The sequence below is a fragment of the Thamnophis elegans genome, chromosome 4 (genome assembly GCF_009769535.1).
Source record: "Thamnophis elegans isolate rThaEle1 chromosome 4, rThaEle1.pri, whole genome shotgun sequence".
NCBI classification, from domain to species: Eukaryota; Metazoa; Chordata; class Lepidosauria; order Squamata; family Colubridae; genus Thamnophis; species Thamnophis elegans.
Window position 1 is genome coordinate 83081749 of NC_045544.1, and position 19558 is coordinate 83101306.

The window sequence follows — 19558 nt, forward strand, 5'->3', positions numbered from 1 at the left end:
TACAGACGCTTGCAAACCCTGAACTGTTGTACATACAGACAAAACTTTAGTCTATAGTTAGTTATTAGATTGAATTCTCTGCTAATATGTTTTGTAATTTTGAATTTGAGCTTTTCACCATCTTGTACCCTCCAGATGATTCAAACATAAATAGTAACAAGTATAGCCAGGTTGGGCTGGGGAGTGTAGATGTTAAAACACCTCTTGAGAATACAAAAGGGGAAAATTGTCTTAACTATACTCTGTCAACATGGATTGGGGGAGTCTTGGATTTAAAGCCGATCACTACAGGAATTCTTCAAATCCTCAAAGAAAATACAGACATAAAACATGGTTGCTTAACAAGATCCAGTGCGGTCTTGCATATAACAAAAGAATTCCATGTCAAAAATATTTATATGCCGAGGTTGGGAACTTTAAAGTCTTCATGACAGAACTAAAAAGTTTAGTATTAGAAGAGTATAGATGGGGGGTATTTCAGAAACTTGAAGAAGCAAGACAGTAACATTTTATTATTCAGTTACAACATCTATATCAGCATGGGGGAGGACATGGTTTATTTCTGTTATTTCTATTTTGCTTTTCAACAATGATTTATAACAAGGTATATTACCATACAATCATAAGCACACTGCATATAAATAAAACAAGAACAAAACAAAGTGGCTCGAGTAACAATACTATTCCAAACTCTCCAGTTATAATGTTAAGTACTGGGCTTTATATTTAGGACAAAGGCACTGGGGAAAAAAATCTCAGTAATTTCTAAAACCAAAATTCTATACCATAAATAAATATCTCCTTTTCCAGTAATATCAAATCAGCCAAAATACCTCAATGTAGAAGAGAGGAAAAAAAGATTCATATTTACCTTTGCTGCAATTCTTCATTGCAAATGAATCAACAGCAGCTACACTCCTGTTTCCATTAGCAGTATACTCCAAGGAGATCCGAAAAGGTTTTTCTAGATATCCAACCCTTTGTTGAAGAAGCACCCATCTGTTTTCATGACACAAGAAGAAGAAAGAAGACAGGGCAAACATGGTAAGGAAATGTATAGTGGAAAAAGCATATTTGCAGAAGTAGCTGTTCCCCAGCTGTTCCCCAGCTGCCCAATCACATACTCCATCAAGGTCTCATTTCTATTGAAGTTCCTTAAAAAAGAACCCTAGTTTCTTTGAGGCTTTTTGTAAGAGAGAAAAACAGAATAAAGTTTTGTGAGTACTTGAGATATTACCAAGAATGGATTCTACCAGCTACTGACACTTTTATCACAAGGTCTATCACACTACTATAATTCAAAATATCTTGCAGGCTTCGTTTTGCACCTTAAAATCAGCAGAACTTTGTCTGTCTGTCTGCAGCTTCCTCATGAATGGAACTTTGAACTGTAGAACACCGGAGAATGCTTGAAATTTCTCTTGCACTACTCACTAGGATTTGAGCAGCAAACAAATTTTATAAGTCATGCTTGGTCGCAGAGTCAGTCAGATGTTTAGACAGGATCTGGCATTTTTGCCTATTGAGTCCTTCCCAAAGACTGTGATAGGCAGATGTTGTTGTTTAATTATATTTAATTTTGCAGGATGTAGGCTGTCCCAAGTAAGCTGCCTTTTGCAATTGACCAACAGTGAATTTGTCAATGCCAATTGTGTCCAAACATTTGGGATTACAGCCAAGTTTCCTATTATTATTGATACTATCTTTGCTTTCTTTTGCGACATTTGTTCTACTTCCATTTGCAGGTCTTTGCATTTTCTTTCTCTTCTATTTATTGTCCCCAGGTATTGCAATGCTCACTAGCCAAACTTTTTTTGTTTTTCTTACCAACAACTGTTAAACAAGAGGCATTATGTGTCAGATGCTTGTCTGTTTGAATTCTAAAGTCCCAGAGCAGTTTACCTTCTTCATTTTCTACCACTTTGTTTCATGGTCCCATGAGTAATTCCCAACCTTACACCTCTATAGTGTTTTTCTCACTCAGACAAATAGCCTCTTATTCCAACCACTGCTATTATCTTTAAAATTAAAATTATGGTAGCCATTGCAGGTCAAGCTTATAAACCTGAAGAACAAGATCCATGAACAAAGTAATAATAATGTAAGCTACATATACCAGAGAAAAAGTTCATCTATTAGTTTCAGTGAAATAAGATAAACATCGGCATGTTCAACAAACTGGTGGAAGTCACTATTATTTTTCTTCATGTCTGTATTTCCAGAGCACAGTGGCCTATTCAGCTGCTATCCCACAGTATCCACTTGTATGCTGTCAATGCATAATCATGAGTATCTGGCCAAATGGAAAGAAACAGTTCTTGAAAGATTTCCAGCAATCACAAGTGTCACTAAATGGATGTAATGTCTTTCATTTCCTCCCATTTTTTACCCCCCCTTTAAAAAAATGCTATGATGAGTTAATCAGTTTGATGCATAACAGACTATATAGATACATGGGTTTGAAAAGCAAAACGAGCAATAAGAGAGAATTCCTAGACTAACTCTATTTTGTGGGGCCACTAAGACTTTCTGTGCTAGCAGTGGGAAGAGAGAGTTAATGCTCCATTAATCTTTTCTTTCTCTTTCTTCTCTTTTGAGGAAGTTTATTTCATTCAACCTAATTCTAGTACTAAGAATTATAGGACTAAAACCTAACTCTTCTTTATTAATTACATATATAATGAAGGGCAGGAGATTTTCTTAGTGAGAAAATTTAGAAAGGTTTGGACCACAGAGAGAAAAAAATATGAATAATTAAAAACAGAAGTAGCACAATGGTTCTCTCTATAGTTACTATCCAGAGATAACTACTACACTGCTTCTGTTTCTAATTTTGTCATTTTTGGCTCCAATATTGGCAGAGTTGTCACCATCCATAAAGGGAGACACAGTGCCATAATCAACTTCTTTTCTGCTTCAGTGCTTTGAATATGCTTCTTCCAAGTTCACGGTTTACAGAATTCCAGAACTACAACCCAGCATCTGCTTTGCTTAGCATTTTGCTCTATTTGGCAATATACAGGCTGGAGAGTTACTTAAGAATCAATGAGAGACAACTGAAAGTAGAAAGTTCTGGAGTTGTTTTCCCCTTCCTCCCAGGATCTATTCTTTGAGATCATTACTTTTGTTTCATGGATTCCTTTGGGTCACCAAATTGAGAAAACTTCATAAAAACAAATAATAAGTTTTCTTGCTTGAGTTATTGCAGTTGCTCATCTGTAAACAACAAAACAATAAAAAGCAGGGCTAGAAAAATTTGCAGAATAACTCCAGCTGTAATATTAATGCATTGCTTTCCCTTGTTTCTTTTCAAGCAATCAGAATAAGGCACCTGTCATTTCAATAACAATAATTTTATGATCAGTATTACTACTACTTTACAGAAAAGGTTGAAACTGTGTTTTTAAAGGCTTGCTTAGACTTTCTCTCTCTCTCTCTCTCTGTCTCTCCCTCTCCCTCCCTCCCTCCCTCCGCCCTCTCTCTTTCTCTCTGTAAATTAAAAGATATATGAGGCCAATGCTTATCCTTGAAATAATCTACTGCATGTTTTCTCAAAAAAATATTGATGAAGTGCTTTATTATAAATACAGAAAAATCTGCTTTTTTGGTTAGACTACTGCTCAAATTAGTTGAAGTTTGGATTGAAATGCTAAGCTTTTATTATTGTTGTTGTTAGTTTGTGATAATTGCTTTTATTGTTCTTTTTTAGTCTTACTAGATGCAGGATCTACTTGTTTTGTTTGCTTAGTTTGTACAATAAAACAACAAAGGAGTATATTTTGCATTTGGCTTGTTGCAGAGCCTGCTACTGATTAGGGTGGAGAAGAAGTGATTGGTCAAGACTGCCAAGCTGGCTTCCATGCCTAAGGGAGGGCTAGAATCTAGAGCTCCCCATTCTACTCCAGCACCTTAACCACTATACAATACTGGTTCAGTTTATGGTTAACATTTTTTAATGTTTTCTCTTCAAGCTGATGCCTTCTAGTTGTACTGGACTTCATCTCACCTGATTCTGAATTAAAATGGGCCTGACTGGTAAACTGCAGTCCAAAATACAAATGTCATTTATGAGTTCCATACAATTTTCCAAAACACTCAACCCATCATAAACAGAATTAACAAATGCTAAAGATGCTCTGGAAAATAATATCAGGTATGTAGAGGAATTAAAGAAAGTACAAATTAATTTTTTTTAATGTGATTTTTAAAATATTTAGAAACATTAACTAGGTGACTTTGAAAGGTGTTGAATCTGCAGTGAAAAATGAAAGCAGGGATCATGGCCATGCCTGTATCAAACTGGGAAAGGTGGTAATTTATATGAGGAAGAACTGTGGGAGATGTTTAAAAATCAGGATGGCAGGCACAATCATGTAGTTGAAGTCCTGGTCCTTTTCTACGTTTCACAGTTCAGTTGTGTGGTTCTAGAAGTTTTCTTGACTTTTTGACCCTCTCCCTATGGACTCCCTTGATTTATTTGCAATATCAAAATAGTTTTGTTTTGTATATGATAATTGCAGCAACACTTATATACGGGCAGCAGTGGAAAGATATACATTTCCATAAATGAATACTGGATAGTGAAATTAATGAAACTAGCAGAGATAGCAAAATTGACTACTTTGATGAAAGCCCAAAGATAAATGTTTATTTGACTTTGTTTCTATATGGAGACCATATGTGGACTTCTTAATTGAGAAAGATAAAAATGTAGTTTCAGTTTTAGGGTTTGATAATTAAGTTTCTAATTTGTTATCATTATAAAATATTGCATTTATATAAAATATTGTATGTATGTATGTGTGTATGTATTCTATTACATATTTGTATATAATATTACATATCTGTACTGAAGAAAGTTGGAAGTCATGTTTTTGCATTTTGTTTTGTCACTTTTTAACTTCTTCCCTTTTTGATCCCTCTTCCTCTTTTTAAATCTTTTATAGTTTCCTTATTTGTATTTTCTTTCTTTGAAGCTTAATAAAGTTGGTTAAAAAAAACCAAGTAAGGAAATAAACAAAGTAGGAAATAATTCCCAGTTTTACAAGGTGAGTGCCACTGTCTTTCTCTCTGTGGGTAAAAATAAGAATGTGATTTAAGGGTCAAAGTGACAGGAGCATCAGACTTATCCAAATATTACCTTTGGCTAAATCTCTTTAAAATCTGACAACAAAAGTATCTTGATTTGCCACCTGGAAATCCTAATAGAGAATTATTCTTTCAGAAGTAGGGACAGAGTTAGTTTTAGAGATGATTTATAGTGAAATCCTGGAGCATCTGTGTGTCATGCAAAACATCCTTTACCCTTTCCAAGACAGATGGATTTTAATTCCAGGTACATGGTGGCCCTCAACAATAATTTCTATTTATTTGCCACCACTAACCCCCTGGCTAAATATGTCAAGAGTTTTAGAAATTGTTTTTCCTGAGTTACTGGTGCAATAAACTTTACTTTTAAATTTTTTAGACACCCATAGTTTACCATTGCTATATTAAACTTACAGACGTAATACCAGGCAGGTATTTTATGCTGCTGAAATTCATGGTAGTAAAAGGCTCAGTGGGAGCCAGATTCATTTTTTAAAAAAAGGCAGAACATGTGCCTTCAGAAGCGACTGATCCTCACACAAAGAATATATGCTCTGAGGCCAATTTCTACAAAAGCAGATGCCCGCCTTTCTGACAAAGTCCCCAAAGAAAAAAATAAACCACTAATTGCCATGTTTTTCTATAGTTCTTTTGGAAGAAATGCCATAGAGTAAGGGCCTTGTGGAGTACACATTTTGTTCAGTCCCTGAGATGGGAGAATTGTTAAGATGCACTGCTTGAAGTTTCACAGAGAAAAGGTTATTCATGTGCCTTCTGTTTGTCTGTCTGTCTGTCTTTCTCTCTCACACACAGTTTTATCTTACAATTATGAAAACCTGATCACAGATTATTCCTCTAATATTTCTTTGCAAGTTTGAACCTTGGTTTATACCCATTCTTCACATAAATAGAAACCTAGCTGGTATTCCCAAATGCTTTCCTCAAAATCTTAATTCTCTGAAACTCTGCCTATATGAATCTGAAATTACAATATATTGTTGCAGTATTACAAGTTTTCCAGTGCCTTCCCATTTCTGCATCTCCTGCTGGAATGCTGCTGTATATTCTTAAAACTTTCCCAATAAATGTAGATGCTAATATTGTCAGGCACCTGCCTTTTGGCTATTTGGGGCTGTTCCTTTAAATATCACAAAACAGTTCACTGTATTCTCTTCATCTTTTAAAATATGGGTATTAAACTGGGGGATGACTAGTTTTGTCCACTTGTAGCCTAGTTTACTTTTTTTTTTCTTATTTCTGTGGACAATATTGAATGATTGCAAATTCCTGCATATTTTTCCTGTCAACTTCCCCAAATACTGTTGGAAGCATCATCCATCACTGTGTTGCTTACTGGTAGACTGTGAATAAATGACCCAAACAAAATATGGCATCGTGTCAATAAATTAGTAGCAACATTAAAAGTATATTATCAAAAATCTGCAGGCTATGAACAATTATGGAGACATAAAGGCTGCCATTTATATTGTTTCAGGTCAAGAAAATAGTACAAAAATAAGGGCTGGGGAAGTTCAGTTGTCCTATCAATGCTGAGAGAACGAGTATTCATTTAAGCATCACGACCAGTTTACATTCTCTTGCTGGAAACACTGGGCACACTAACATTCTACCATCATACACTAGACTTTTCTCATTTTCATTTGATCTGACATTATTTTTATTGTTGAGGCATTTTTTTACTCTTATATATGTAAGCTGTAATTACATTTGATAGCATATACATATTTTGAGAAAGTAAATATATATGCTCGCCATGGTACATTAGCACACACTTCTCCAGCTCATGATTATTTGGATCTAAAAGTTTTCACATTTTTAACTTATTTTCACTAGAACTGGAAAGTCCATGTTCTGACACAGGGAGGTACAACTCTTTCAGCATCCATTTGTTCTCCTTCTCTTTGTCCTTGTAGCTTGGTATACATACTAGTGTTTTGAAATATAAGATAGTTGATTTATATTTACTTGAAATCTTGAGTGAGTGGTGCCTTTGTGGAAACAATGAAAACAATTTTCAAAAATCTGAGATTTTGAATGGATTTGTGCTAAAAAAAATTTAATGGCCATAAACAGATGATCTTTAGACTCTCTCACAAAAAGAAGGCTATATGTAGGAAAGTTTACGAGGTTCTGAATCTCAAAATTACTCTGTTTTTGCTCAAGGTTCAGAAGATTTACTTTAAAACACTTTTCTATTCTCTAAAAATTAAAATTAAAATTATTATGCTACAATCCTTCAAAACAAATGTTTTTTTCATATGCCATAGCTTCATAGACATTACTTTCTTCTGATCTAAAAATGCCAATATTTTCCAATATCATCTTCTTTACTGTAACAATAATTTTTAAAAAAAGTTCAGCCCTTCCTCTGGTCTAATGGCAGTAAATCACCTGAATACTTTAGCTAAATATAAAAAAACCACATTTCTTTCCAATCCTTTGAGATTGAATACACATATTTAGCATACTCTTTATGAAAAGCTAGTTACGAAAATGAATAGAAAAATGCTGAGCAGTCTCTTTTGCAATTTAAGGGTGAAGGAATCAATCACTTGAGTTAATTTGTAATCTCTTTGAAAATGCAATCTGTTGAATGAATTATGTTTCAAATGTTTACTTCCTGCCCTCCCCTTTTTTAAATAACAGCCCTCAAGGCCTCAAAATAATTGTTACTGCAATTAACAAGTACAAATACATATAACAAAATCATCTTGACAGAACAATAACCTGCAATGAACTAAGAGTTTTAAATAAAACAGAGTGTGCCAAAAACTATTGTATTAATACCTGTTAGTTTAAATGATCCAAACTGAAATAATGGTTTACATATCACAGTTACCCATATGGGATTTCCTTATTTTGGTAGGATTATCTGACCAGGCTACAAATATTGGGCAGCATTTTTGCAGTCCTAATCTGATGGTTGTATTTTTGAGACTCACAATGTTTTGTGACTTAAATCTTTGTAATTTGTTAATTATGATTCATGGACTAGCTAAGCCAAAATCTGTTTATGCAACAAATAAAAATGTTTGGATATCCCAGCCAAGGTTTTATGGTTTTGGTGTGGGGGCAACATTTGGTGGTGGTTTTGGGTTCCTTTGTTTGTTTGCTTTTACATGGATATTGAAGATGGAAATGTCATTACTTTGTCTAGATCAATCACCTAGAACAAGTTGCAGTAATCCATCTGGTATGTGATTAAAGCATATGCATTGTGGCCAACTATATATATATTTCTTTTAGGAAAGGCCATAGATGTGTAAAGGCACTCTTGGCCACCACACTGGTTAGAGGTCCAAGATCTACTGAGCCCTTATTTTCAAACTTTAGCTGACATAAAACTCTGTAGGAACTTTTTTTCAGCGACTGTTTTGGCTGAAATTTTCAAATAGGATTCTCTCATTTGCCTTTTTATTGTCATGGTTGTTCTTGTTGCTGATGTTGTTGTTGTTGCTTGGTAGTCAGTATGAAGCTATTAAATTCTGGTCAGCTTAGAATTTCTCTGTAGAGGATTTGTGGGGATATTTTCATTCCAAAAAATGCATGAGAAAAGTTCTTCGTAAACTTTGATACAAATGGAACAAACGCTAACTTCTCTGATTAACTGGAACATAACAATTATTTTAAATCAATATTTTCATATAAAATTGAGGAACGGATGTTCTCAGACAAAAACTATTACTCCTCATTCCACAATAGTCCTTTGTGGAAATGGATAAATACCCTGGATTTTCCTCTCTGAAAATTATCTGCCCCATGGACAAAGGGAATTACTTCCTTTAGGCTCCTCCGATTTATTCTCAACCTTTCCATCTTAATTCTTCTCTGCAAGCAGGAGAAGGAAGACTGTATCCATGCTACAGTCTCATGAAACTTCACCCCAAGAGAAAGAGGCAAAAATACATGCGTTCCCAAGGCCCATATAAAACAAGCTGAGGATCATATCTTGGGTATTCAATGTCAATTTTGCTAAACTGTTTTGAAAAATATTCCTTAAAGATATATGAAAAATGACCTCCATCTAATTGTATACATTTCCTGCACTGAAGCATTTGTGGTACCAGCTACTCTCTTTGCTCTTCAGATGTAAAACTGTATATGGTTAAAACAAATCATTTTTTCAACTTTTATTGAAGAAAATGAACTATGCATTTCACACAATTATAACATATTTTAGTAAGCATGCCGTAGGTGAGGTTGCATAACTGAGGTGCAAATAAATTAGTTTTTTATAATATGCTTGGTTACTTAATGCTTGGTTGTTTTCAGTTTCACCTTATTCAGACCACTGTTCTCCTTGTATACAGGAGCCTGATTACACTTGATTTTACGAAGTGAGCCTTACTAGAAATGAAATTGTACTCCAAGAAACCAAGAAGGAGAAAAGTGTCAGAAGAATGCCATTACTTTATGTCAAATAAAACCATTATTCCCAGAGTGTTTTCCAGCTTAGATAAAATGTGATAATCTCAGGTAATTAATACTTATGATATTAATTATGATATTTGTAAGTGGAGGCCTGGAATTAAACAAATAGGTTCATGTATCAAGCTAAGTTACAGTTTTTTAAAAATTCAAGGTTTCCAAATATAAGTAGTCCTTGACTTACAACAGTTCATTTAGTGAGCGTTCAAAGTTACAACGGCACTGAAAAAAGTGGCTTATGACTATTTTTCATGCTTACACACATTAGAGCATCCCCATGTTCACATGATCAAAATTCAAACACTTGGCAACTGGCATGTATTTATGACGATTGTCCTGAGGTCTTTTACAACCTTCTGACAAGCAAAATCAGTGAGGAAGGCAGATTCACTTTACAACTTTACATGTTACTAACTTGACAACTGCAGTGATTCACTTAACAATCGTGGCAAGAAAGGTTGTAAAATGTAACAAAACTCACTTAACAACTGTCTTGCTTAACAGTGGAAACATCAACCCTGAAACTGAAATTTTGGGCTCAATTATGGTGGTAAATCATAAACTACATGTACAATATAATATCATGTTAACCTAAAACTAGTCTACTCATGTTATGGCTCAGCTTAGTCTCTGAACCTACTTTCTACTGTGTCCTCATGACATTGGCTTCATGTGACTCCCAACTTAAATCGAAGGTTTATTTTAAGATTGTCTAGCTAGATAAAATAACATAAGTATTTTTCTACTTATTCCACCAAAAATTTTATTTTAGAATCAGCAGGCTTCATTGACTGTTCTGTTGGCTTTGCAGTCAAGCATTTGAAAGTAAGATTAACCCAATACTAGTACTATTTTATGCTGATGGAAGCATGACCTTTCTCCATCAATCTCTGGGCCATGACTTCCAGAGCCATTTTGCTTTGGGCAAATGGGGTGGTGGTGGTACTAAGAATATTGGTTGAAATAAACATTTTGACAGGTGACTAAAGCTGCCAATCTACTCACCTTTCAAAATTTGCCTCCTCCATCTGCATCTGCTTTAAAGAGACTGTTTGGTGGATGTTTTCCTTCCAGGTTGTGTTATTTAATGAAAAGGAATGGCTCTTTTTTGGACATAGATTTACAATTCTATGTTCAGAAAAAGTCTGCAAAGGGTTTAGCACTAATCCACAGAAGCATTATTCCAAAACACTGTTCAAAAGGAAGTTGACAAATGCTGACAGAGTTGTGATCCACCATGTAATCACGGCCCAAGTAGGACTGCATGGCAGATGAAAGTCATGGGAAAAAGAGCTCAAGCTGGCGCAGGAGTTCTAAAGAAGAGATTAGTGACAATTCCAATGGTGGGGTGGGAGAGAAGCACAAGAAGAAGATGACAATGTGCCACACGAAAAGGTAGTGCAGATCTGACAACCAGAAAAAAAAATCTTTATTTACAGAAGATGGAAGTCAGTCTGGTCACAAAGAAGATCATAAACAGGTAGCCTAGAATTATGCAGCTGGTATTGGAAGTGAAAAATTAGAATAAGCTAGGGTTAGCAAAGAATGCAGAGTAACAAAATAATTTCTTAAGTTATCTTCAAATAAAGGGAAAATAACAGAATCAGTTAGTATGCCAGCTTCTCAATAAAGATGGAAAGATGCTAACAGGTAACAAAGAAAAGTCAGAGCTACTTACTCTTATTTTGGTTAAGTTTTCTCCCACAAAAGTTATATTTTTCGCTAGGAAGTTTTGAATAATAGGATGAAAAGGCATGACTGAAATTTCAATTGACAGAACACTTAAGTGAGTTCTGATTTCTAGGAGGACCAGATTAATTGCTTCCTAGGTTGAATTTCTGGATGATTCGTTATGTGATATTTTTGAGAAATTATGAAAAAATCTGAGAACTGCCAGGGGACTGAGTAGGAACAAATGTCCCTATCCTCAAGAGGGAGAAAAAGAAAATCCATTAAATTAGAATCTGGTCGGATACTGATACTTATTAAGATTCTAGAGAACATTATAAATTGATCAGTCTGTAAGCTATATGGTAAGATTTGTCAAAACCAAATCTTACCAGATTAATCTTAAGTGTTATTGTGATTTGGAGACTTCTGATATAGGTAATTCCCCAGAAACATGAATACATATTCCAAACTAAAATCTCAACAGAGCATAAAAAATAAAGTGAACTTAGTGTAATGAAATATAACAGACAAGTGCTAACTTCTTAAGCAAGAAGGACTTAGCAAATAAAAATCAAATAATTGGCTTGATAATGATAGTTATAAACAAGAAATAATAGCTGATTGCAAACTGAATATGAGCTACAATTTACATCATATGACAATACGATTCAAATGCCCTAAAGACAGCCACACAGAAAAAAGTCAAGACTTATTTTCTCTTGTTCAAAGGGGAGAGCAAGGCATAAAGAATTTCAGTTATAGGAAGGCAGATTTCAACTGAGTGTGAGGAATTTTATTTCTAACAGTAAGAGCAGATCAATAATGAAATGATTTTCCAAAGAGATGGTGGTTCTATTTCACTCGTTACTTATAATGCATTCAGAAAGCACTTTTGTTGTGCTGCACAACACAATTGGTTGTGCTGCAGCCTGATTCTACAGTTGTTGCAATTCATTTTCCCCCCTCAATAATCTATGCTCAGTACTCCATAATGACAAAGTGAAAACAGAATTTTAGAAATGTCTGTAAATTTATTAAAAAGAAAAAACAGAAATATCACATTGGCATAAGTATTCAGACCCTTCAATTCAGTACTTTTATGAAGCACCTTTGGCAGCAATTACAGCCTTTTTGGACATAATGCAGCAAGCTTTGCATACCAGGTTTGGGGGATTTTCTGCCATTCTTCCTTGCAAATCCTCTCAAACTCAGTCAGGTTGGATGGCGACCGTCGGTGGACGGCCATTTTTAGGTCCTTCCTGAGATGTTCAATTTTGCTCTGCTACAGTATGCATTGTTAGCTGTGAGGCCTTCAATAGAGGTATGTGTGCCTCTCCAAATCATGTCCAATCAATTTAATTTACAATAAGTGGACTCCAGTCAAGGTGTAGAAACATGTCAGCAACAATCAAGAGAAATGAGAGTTACCAAAGCTAAAATTCATGTATTTTTGAATGCACTGTATATTTGAATTATTGCCTTGAACAGACTTTTAGACTAGATGTTCTAAGTGAGTTACAATTCTATAATTCTACAAAATGAACATCATTTGGTGCTAAGAACTGATTATGGCTATTTCCTAATTTGAAAATGTACAAGAATCAGGTTTAGAAAACCAGTGTAGTACCATGATTAAGATGGTAGACCTAGGACTAGGGACAAGAGTTGTGGCAGAACGTTATGATATACATCTATCAAAGAAAGAATCTTAGATCTATCCAAGTTAATTCTGTGACACAACTATGTAGAAGACTGAAGACTAAGACTAAGACTAACCATAGTAAAAACTGTTTAGCTCCTCTTCTCCTGAATATGTAAATACTCTATTGGAATCCATGTCATATCTTACCTACTAATTCATAAAATTCAGTCAATTATCACATTAAACTATGGTTTGTTGGAGAAGCCATTAGGAGTCTGGCTTTACAGTTTATACTAAGTCAAAATTTTTAGATTAGAAACTGCATTAAAAAACCCCAGTATTTTAAGATTTTCTTTGGAGTTGTTCCAGTATCAAATCTATTCATCTGAAATCTGATATATAGTTTCCCAAAACTTATCCCTTTCAATAATGATGTTAAGGCTCAGAAAAGCTTTTCCCAGAATTAAGCCACATTACTATTATCCATTTAGTGCTCTAAACTAGAAAAGCTTTATGCACATGCATGTGTGTATATGTATCCCCATATGAATGGAATTCTGCCTGAGTTGCTCCATTTGATATGTTGTGTTATTACTGCATTTTTATGCAGTGCTTTGTGGCTGTCTCCAAATGTACTTGGATGATTAATTCTTTATATTACAGTATATATTTATGTTGCAATATTTTACCTTGCTATTTTAATATTATTTGATGTTATTGTTAGCTATAGTATGAAGTTTTTTGTTTACTAGAAAAAATAAAGCATTGGCCAATGGATAGATTAAATCAATCAATCCTTACATTTTTGCACAAGAAATTAAAATTGCACAGTACATGCAAAATACGATCCATTAAATATTTTCCATATATAACAAGAAATGTTAAGGCTACAATTTATATATATACTTACTTCAGTCTAAGCTTGATAGCTCACAGCAGGAGCACACTGTTTGAAGTGAAGAAAATAGTCATAGTGACATTAACAACAAAGGAAGAAATTATTGTATTATTTTGCAGCCCTTCCTAAGTCTGAAGAAGGGGATGTTTTGAATTAATTGAACTGTTTGATAGCATTGTCCAGGAGACCAATTCAAAATAAATTGCTATTGCAGAAGTGAGGATTCCCAATGATGCTGAAGAGGGATGTAAATATCAAATTAGATTTGCATTTATGGGCACACAATACCTCTCTTAAAATAAAATAACCTTTAATATTGTTTTTCCCCCCAGAGAAGAGTTAGCACCCATCTATTATCATTTCAGACATTTTTGAAACACTATTCTGGATATAGGCTACTGTTTTGTGAAATACATCTTTTAGAATGGTAGAAATTAATTCATATGATCTTTTGATTAAAATGGGCTGTTTCTAGAAGACAGAAGCTAATCCTACTAACTCTGAAAGAATGAAAATATGTACATTATAAATCAAGTAGGTTTTATGAAGCCACTATTTTTCATCCAAATTTTTCTTAACTCCATATTTTATTGTTAATAGAAGTCAGAACTAAGCCTAGTTACTTGAAAACTGCACTGCTTATAGAACTAACTGAACACTATTATTATGGGTTATTTGGGCACAGGGATAAGAAAAAACATTCTTCCTTTGCATGCTTTGATATATTGGAGCTACTAACGTAAGAAACAGTATATATACCTAGACATTATGTGCCCTAATTGTAATTAAGCTTATTTCCATTTGGCTCTTTAAAGAAAGTGCACAATTTTATCCCATTACCATCCACTATTAAGTATTATTTTCAAAAAAGACAATTGCAAAAGGTTTTATATGCATAAACATATATGCTTACCCATGTCATTTCACCTTCAGAACTAATAGTTAGCCTAGCCTAGAATTTAAAAACTTCAATAAATCTGGAGGGCATCAGGTATGGGGAAGAATGTGATTATCATTTGTTTATTGCATTTATATGCTACTCATCTCTCCAACAGTTTAAAGTATAGTATAGTTAAAGGTTCCCCATACAAGGCGTTGACAGAGTTTGAGTTCTGAAAGCCATGATCAACCCAAGTTTGCCAAGAAAAAAGAAAATAAGATGCTATCTTGCTGGTCTTCTTGAAGCCAAAATCCACTTTCCAATTTTCACCAGAATAGAAGCTTCCCGAGTAGTTCCAATGTCAGTGCCTGGACTGCACGATGATGGGGGGAGAGTTAAACATATAATTTAAGTTTTAATTGGTTCCTTTTAGTTTTCCATGTATAGTCTGAATATCTTCCTGATATCTGTAATTTTCTTTCTTATCTCAGATTCTGGGTTAGAATATGTTTTTGTAGCTTAATGTATTATGGAAACCCAGCTAGTAGATACATGACTTACGCTATGGGAATCGGGCATTATGGCTTGGTCAGCAAATTTGCTAAAAATAACATGAGATTGTATGCTGAGTTCATTTTGAGTGACATTTGCCCTGATACATCAAAGCCTCAGCCAGTCATTCTAAGAAATTTAGAATGACCATCAATCAAAATGTCCTTATAAAATAGTTTTTGGGAGACCTAGTGGAGCTATTGTACCATTTTATACTATTTTTTAAAGAACCACGGTACAAAGTAATAGCCTTAGGATGTCCTATTGTCAACACACTATATTTCTTTCTCGCCTTTAAAGATGCTGTAGTCTGTAGGCTAGGTTCACAAAGCTGCTCTTTTTTCTTACAGAGTTTTAGACCAGATGCTAATTTTGTTAGTAATGTTGGATGAACATGTCCTTAGCTGGTGAATACTAATGGGAATAATTATCCCAGTGGTGTCTTTGGCAGAATTCTTATGGAGAAGTTAGAAAGGAGTTTTAAATATGCAATCCTCTCACAGAGAAGACTGCCTCCTGGAGAGATAAGTGGACATAAAACAACCTATATGCCACATTTAAACAGTCACATAGTTATCAGCCATTTCTTATTACTGCTGTTTTTTGTGCTACCTTCCCTAACTTGTGTTGACACAAAATACAAATTTAGTGTCTGCTTTGCCAACCTATCTTGCTGCCATTGCATCTATTGTGCCTCCCTGCTGAATTCTGTTGTCTACATTTGTGACAGCGACAGTTGTTATAGCCATGTTGATTGGTTTGCTTTCTGCTTTCCTGGCTTTCCTTCTGGTCCCCCCAGCTGTGAGGAAATATCCACAAGTCTAAGCACTATAACATTGGATGTGAGTGCTTGACATAACTGTGTATCTTAGCCCTTTAATGTTAGTTTTGATTGCAGGCATCTTGCAAGTAAAAAAAAAACACAAATAAAAGAAATATAGATAGACCTCAATTTACCAGAATGGAACCAGAATGAGTGCTTTATTCAACAATCACAATCTTGGCACTCCAAATTGCAATCATTAAGTGATTGCATGGGTTATTAAGTGGAGCACCAAGGAGAGGTCTTCTCCTTACCCATGTAGTTACCTTTGTCTTTTTCTGCAGTTGCAAGTGTACCCAGCTGATGGAAGGTGATGCCCTCCTACCGATGCTGCTTCACACCATCCTGCAGGTGGCTCCTATTCCCATAATTGTTGGAACACTCCTTCTCCAAATCACAGACTTTGGGAAAGAGGCCTTCAAAGCTACTGTAAGACTGATTGTGTTTTATAACTTTCCGAACCTAGGAACAGAGGTGGGCTGCTCCCAGTTTGGCCCAGGTTGGGTGAACCGGTAGTAGTGATGGCGGGAGGCTCTGCCCACACACCTGAATGCTTCTGAGCTTGCACAGATGTGTTGCATGTGTGCATGAGTGTGCCCAAACTTGTCGTAAAAAATTGGCAACCCACCACTGCCTGGGAAGCCTACAAAGCTAACAAATATGATCATTCTGAATACTACAAATCTTTTAGCCTTCAAAACAGTGGCATTTGCAAGCCTTTCAGGGCCTACAAATCTAGCAAATATCATCTTTCTGAAGGATAGCAATCTTTCCAGCTTTCTGAGTGGTGGCTTTTCATGGAAAGAGGGCTAGAGTGTTAGCAAATGCCATCATTCCAAAGGCTAGAAATCTCTTGCCACTTTCCCCTCATTGTTACGTGAATGAAAGAGAACTCTTCCCATCTGCAAAAATGTGTTTTGTGCCTTTATGTCCCCAATCCCACTCTACTGCACTGCACAATTCTTGGGCTTACCCCACAGCCCCTGCAAGCCTCAAAATTCTGCAGAGACTTTACTAGAGGATTTCATCCCTGGACTGCACAGCTGCATCCCAGAATTCCTTGTAGTCTCTCAGAAAATAGTGGCTACTTGGCTGCTGTCACACAGCCCAGGGATATAAAATCCAGAGCTCCAGATATAGGGTGAGAAGTCCAGGTCCAAATCCAGCAGGAACCTGATGGGAGGGGAAAGCAAGCCCAAGTTCTAAGGGGATTGTGAGGTGCTGGAAGTGGTGTATGGGATATCTTGGGATGGGGGAGGCCTTGAGAAGCCCAGGGCAGGTGGGCCTGGGACTGCATTAGGCCTCCCATGGTCTCCCCCATCCTAGAGCACACCAAGCTGCAATTAACAACTGTGTCAGGGAGAGCAGGGATGGGTGTATATGATACACAAGTATATAATATTACTACAAGTATATAATATTACTACTAGAATATAGTATAGAGAACCTTATACAGTATTACTAGAAATAGAGTATACAAGACATAGACATATAACTCCCACATTTGTATTTTTCCCTTTTGTATTTTTCCAAAATAAAACATTACCCCAAACATTATAGGAATATATAAAAATCCAATTGTCTACAGCCCAGTACTTTTGATGGGTCTTTGGAGCTTGAATCAATCAAATCGGTCATAGTTTCGTGACATAGAACTCTTCTCAAATAGTCATCTGGTTCCTTCCAACACAGCATGGTATAGCTGTTGGCTACAGCTTCAGGCCAGCTTTTATTATACGTATTACTGCTTCATCTCTTGGGAACTTCAGTCATAATTGAACATGTCCCCTATGCACACCAATATAAAATGCATAAAGATTGTTCTGTTCATCAGCCGTCTAGGGTGCTCAGCCTTAAGGGTTGTTTACAGTCAGTGACAAAATGGGGGGTGGGAACCTAAATAAAATATTTGGAATCGCTAAGAATTTCCTCAGTGCCACTGAAATTATGTGGTTGTCTTGTCTTATACTTAATTTGTGGTCTTCTGAAGTAATATAGGTTAACTAAATACAAATGGAAGAAAACAACAAATACAATATAGAATGTTAAAAGAACTCATTAAAGGGTTTAGATGGTGCTTATTTGAAATGAGCAGCTGCCATTTTAGTACCTCTCACTGAAAACAATTGTTTATTTACATTCTCACATGTCAGTGCTTAACCTTTCACACAATGACCCACTATAATTGTAATGAAGATAGTATCATTTCAAGTAACCAGGATAATTAAACAGTTTCATAAAAGCAATCTAATTATAATTACAAAAAACTAGCAGCACTGATTAAAAATAATGTTCCACACTCCATCTGATCTATTAAATTGAAACTTGCAATAATCTAAAAGTATAAAAACCCATCCCAATGCTTCAACTTAAACTGTTGTAAGAGCCAGGAAGATCTAACAAGATTGCATTATTTCCTTCCAACATAAGGAAGGTCAATCCTCTTGTCTTAGAGTGGCCAACCAGAAGAATACAAGAAGCCCCCCATTGTTAAGCAATGCAATTATTGAGTCCAACCCAATTTTATGATCTTTTTTGCCATGGGTGTTAAGCAAATCACAGTGGTTATTAAATCCATCATGTAGTTGTTAAGCGAATCCAGCTTTCCCCATGGACTTTGCTTGTCAGAAACCATCTGAGAAGGTCACAAATGGTGATCTGGGACAATGCAACCATTGCAAACATGTAAAAGTGTTGCCAAAGTGCCCAAATTTTGATCATACGATCATTGGGGATTCTGCAAAGGCCGTAAGTGCAAGGACCAGTCATAAGTAACTTTTTTCAGTGCTTTTGTAACTTTGAAGGCTCACTAAACAAATGGTTGTAAGTTGAGAACTACCAGGGAAGAAGTCATTTTTTACTATTATGCTCCAGCAACTGATATATAAAACACACAATTTGAACTTCAAGAGCTACTACAGATAAATCACCTACATCTTAGTTTGCTCCAATTGTTCAAGTCTTCTTCCTCTGAGTAAGAGACCGAGGCCCATTAGATTCAGCTTGAGCAGAGAACTCCTTTTCTCCAACAGCAGGCATAGGCTGCGAAACCCTCTGCTCTTGCTCCCTGCATCCTTACTTACTGCGTCCTCTCTAGTCATAGCTTCTGTTGGTGTGTATGCACATTGTTGTAGTTTTGAATCAGGGTTAATTCAGTTTGTTGGTGGTGCAGTTGTTAGAATGCAGTACTGCAGGCTATGTCTGCTGACTGCTGGCTGCCTGCAGTTTGGCAGTTTGATTCTCACTGACTAAAGGTTGACTCAGCCTTTCACCCTTTTGAGATCAGTAAAAAGAGGACACAGATTGCTGGGGACAATATTCTGACTCTGTAAAACCTTTTAGAGAGTAAAGTGCTGTGAAGTGGTATGTAGGTCTAATGCTATTGTTGCGAGGCAAAATCCTAGCATTAGACTTTAGATATTCCTATTTTACTTGCTCCGGTATTGATTCATTCTTTATGAATTAAACAAACTGATGCAGATACTATAAAGGAGAACAAGGAAGATGAAATTGATAGAAATATGCAAGAACCAAGTTCCAAATTCTGGAAATGTG

At 35.6% G+C, this 19558-nt stretch overlaps 1 protein-coding gene across 1 annotated transcript in view; it reads right to left on the bottom strand.

The window, feature by feature from the left end:
• The window catches only part of ALK (ALK receptor tyrosine kinase), a 346271-nt gene that overhangs the window by 221218 nt on the left and 105495 nt on the right, over window positions 1-19558 (bottom strand). Inside the window, exon 3 of the mRNA XM_032216056.1 lies at window positions 872-999. Within this exon, the coding sequence (XP_032071947.1) occupies window positions 872-999 (128 nt within the window). The remainder of the gene's footprint in view (window positions 1-871; window positions 1000-19558) is intronic.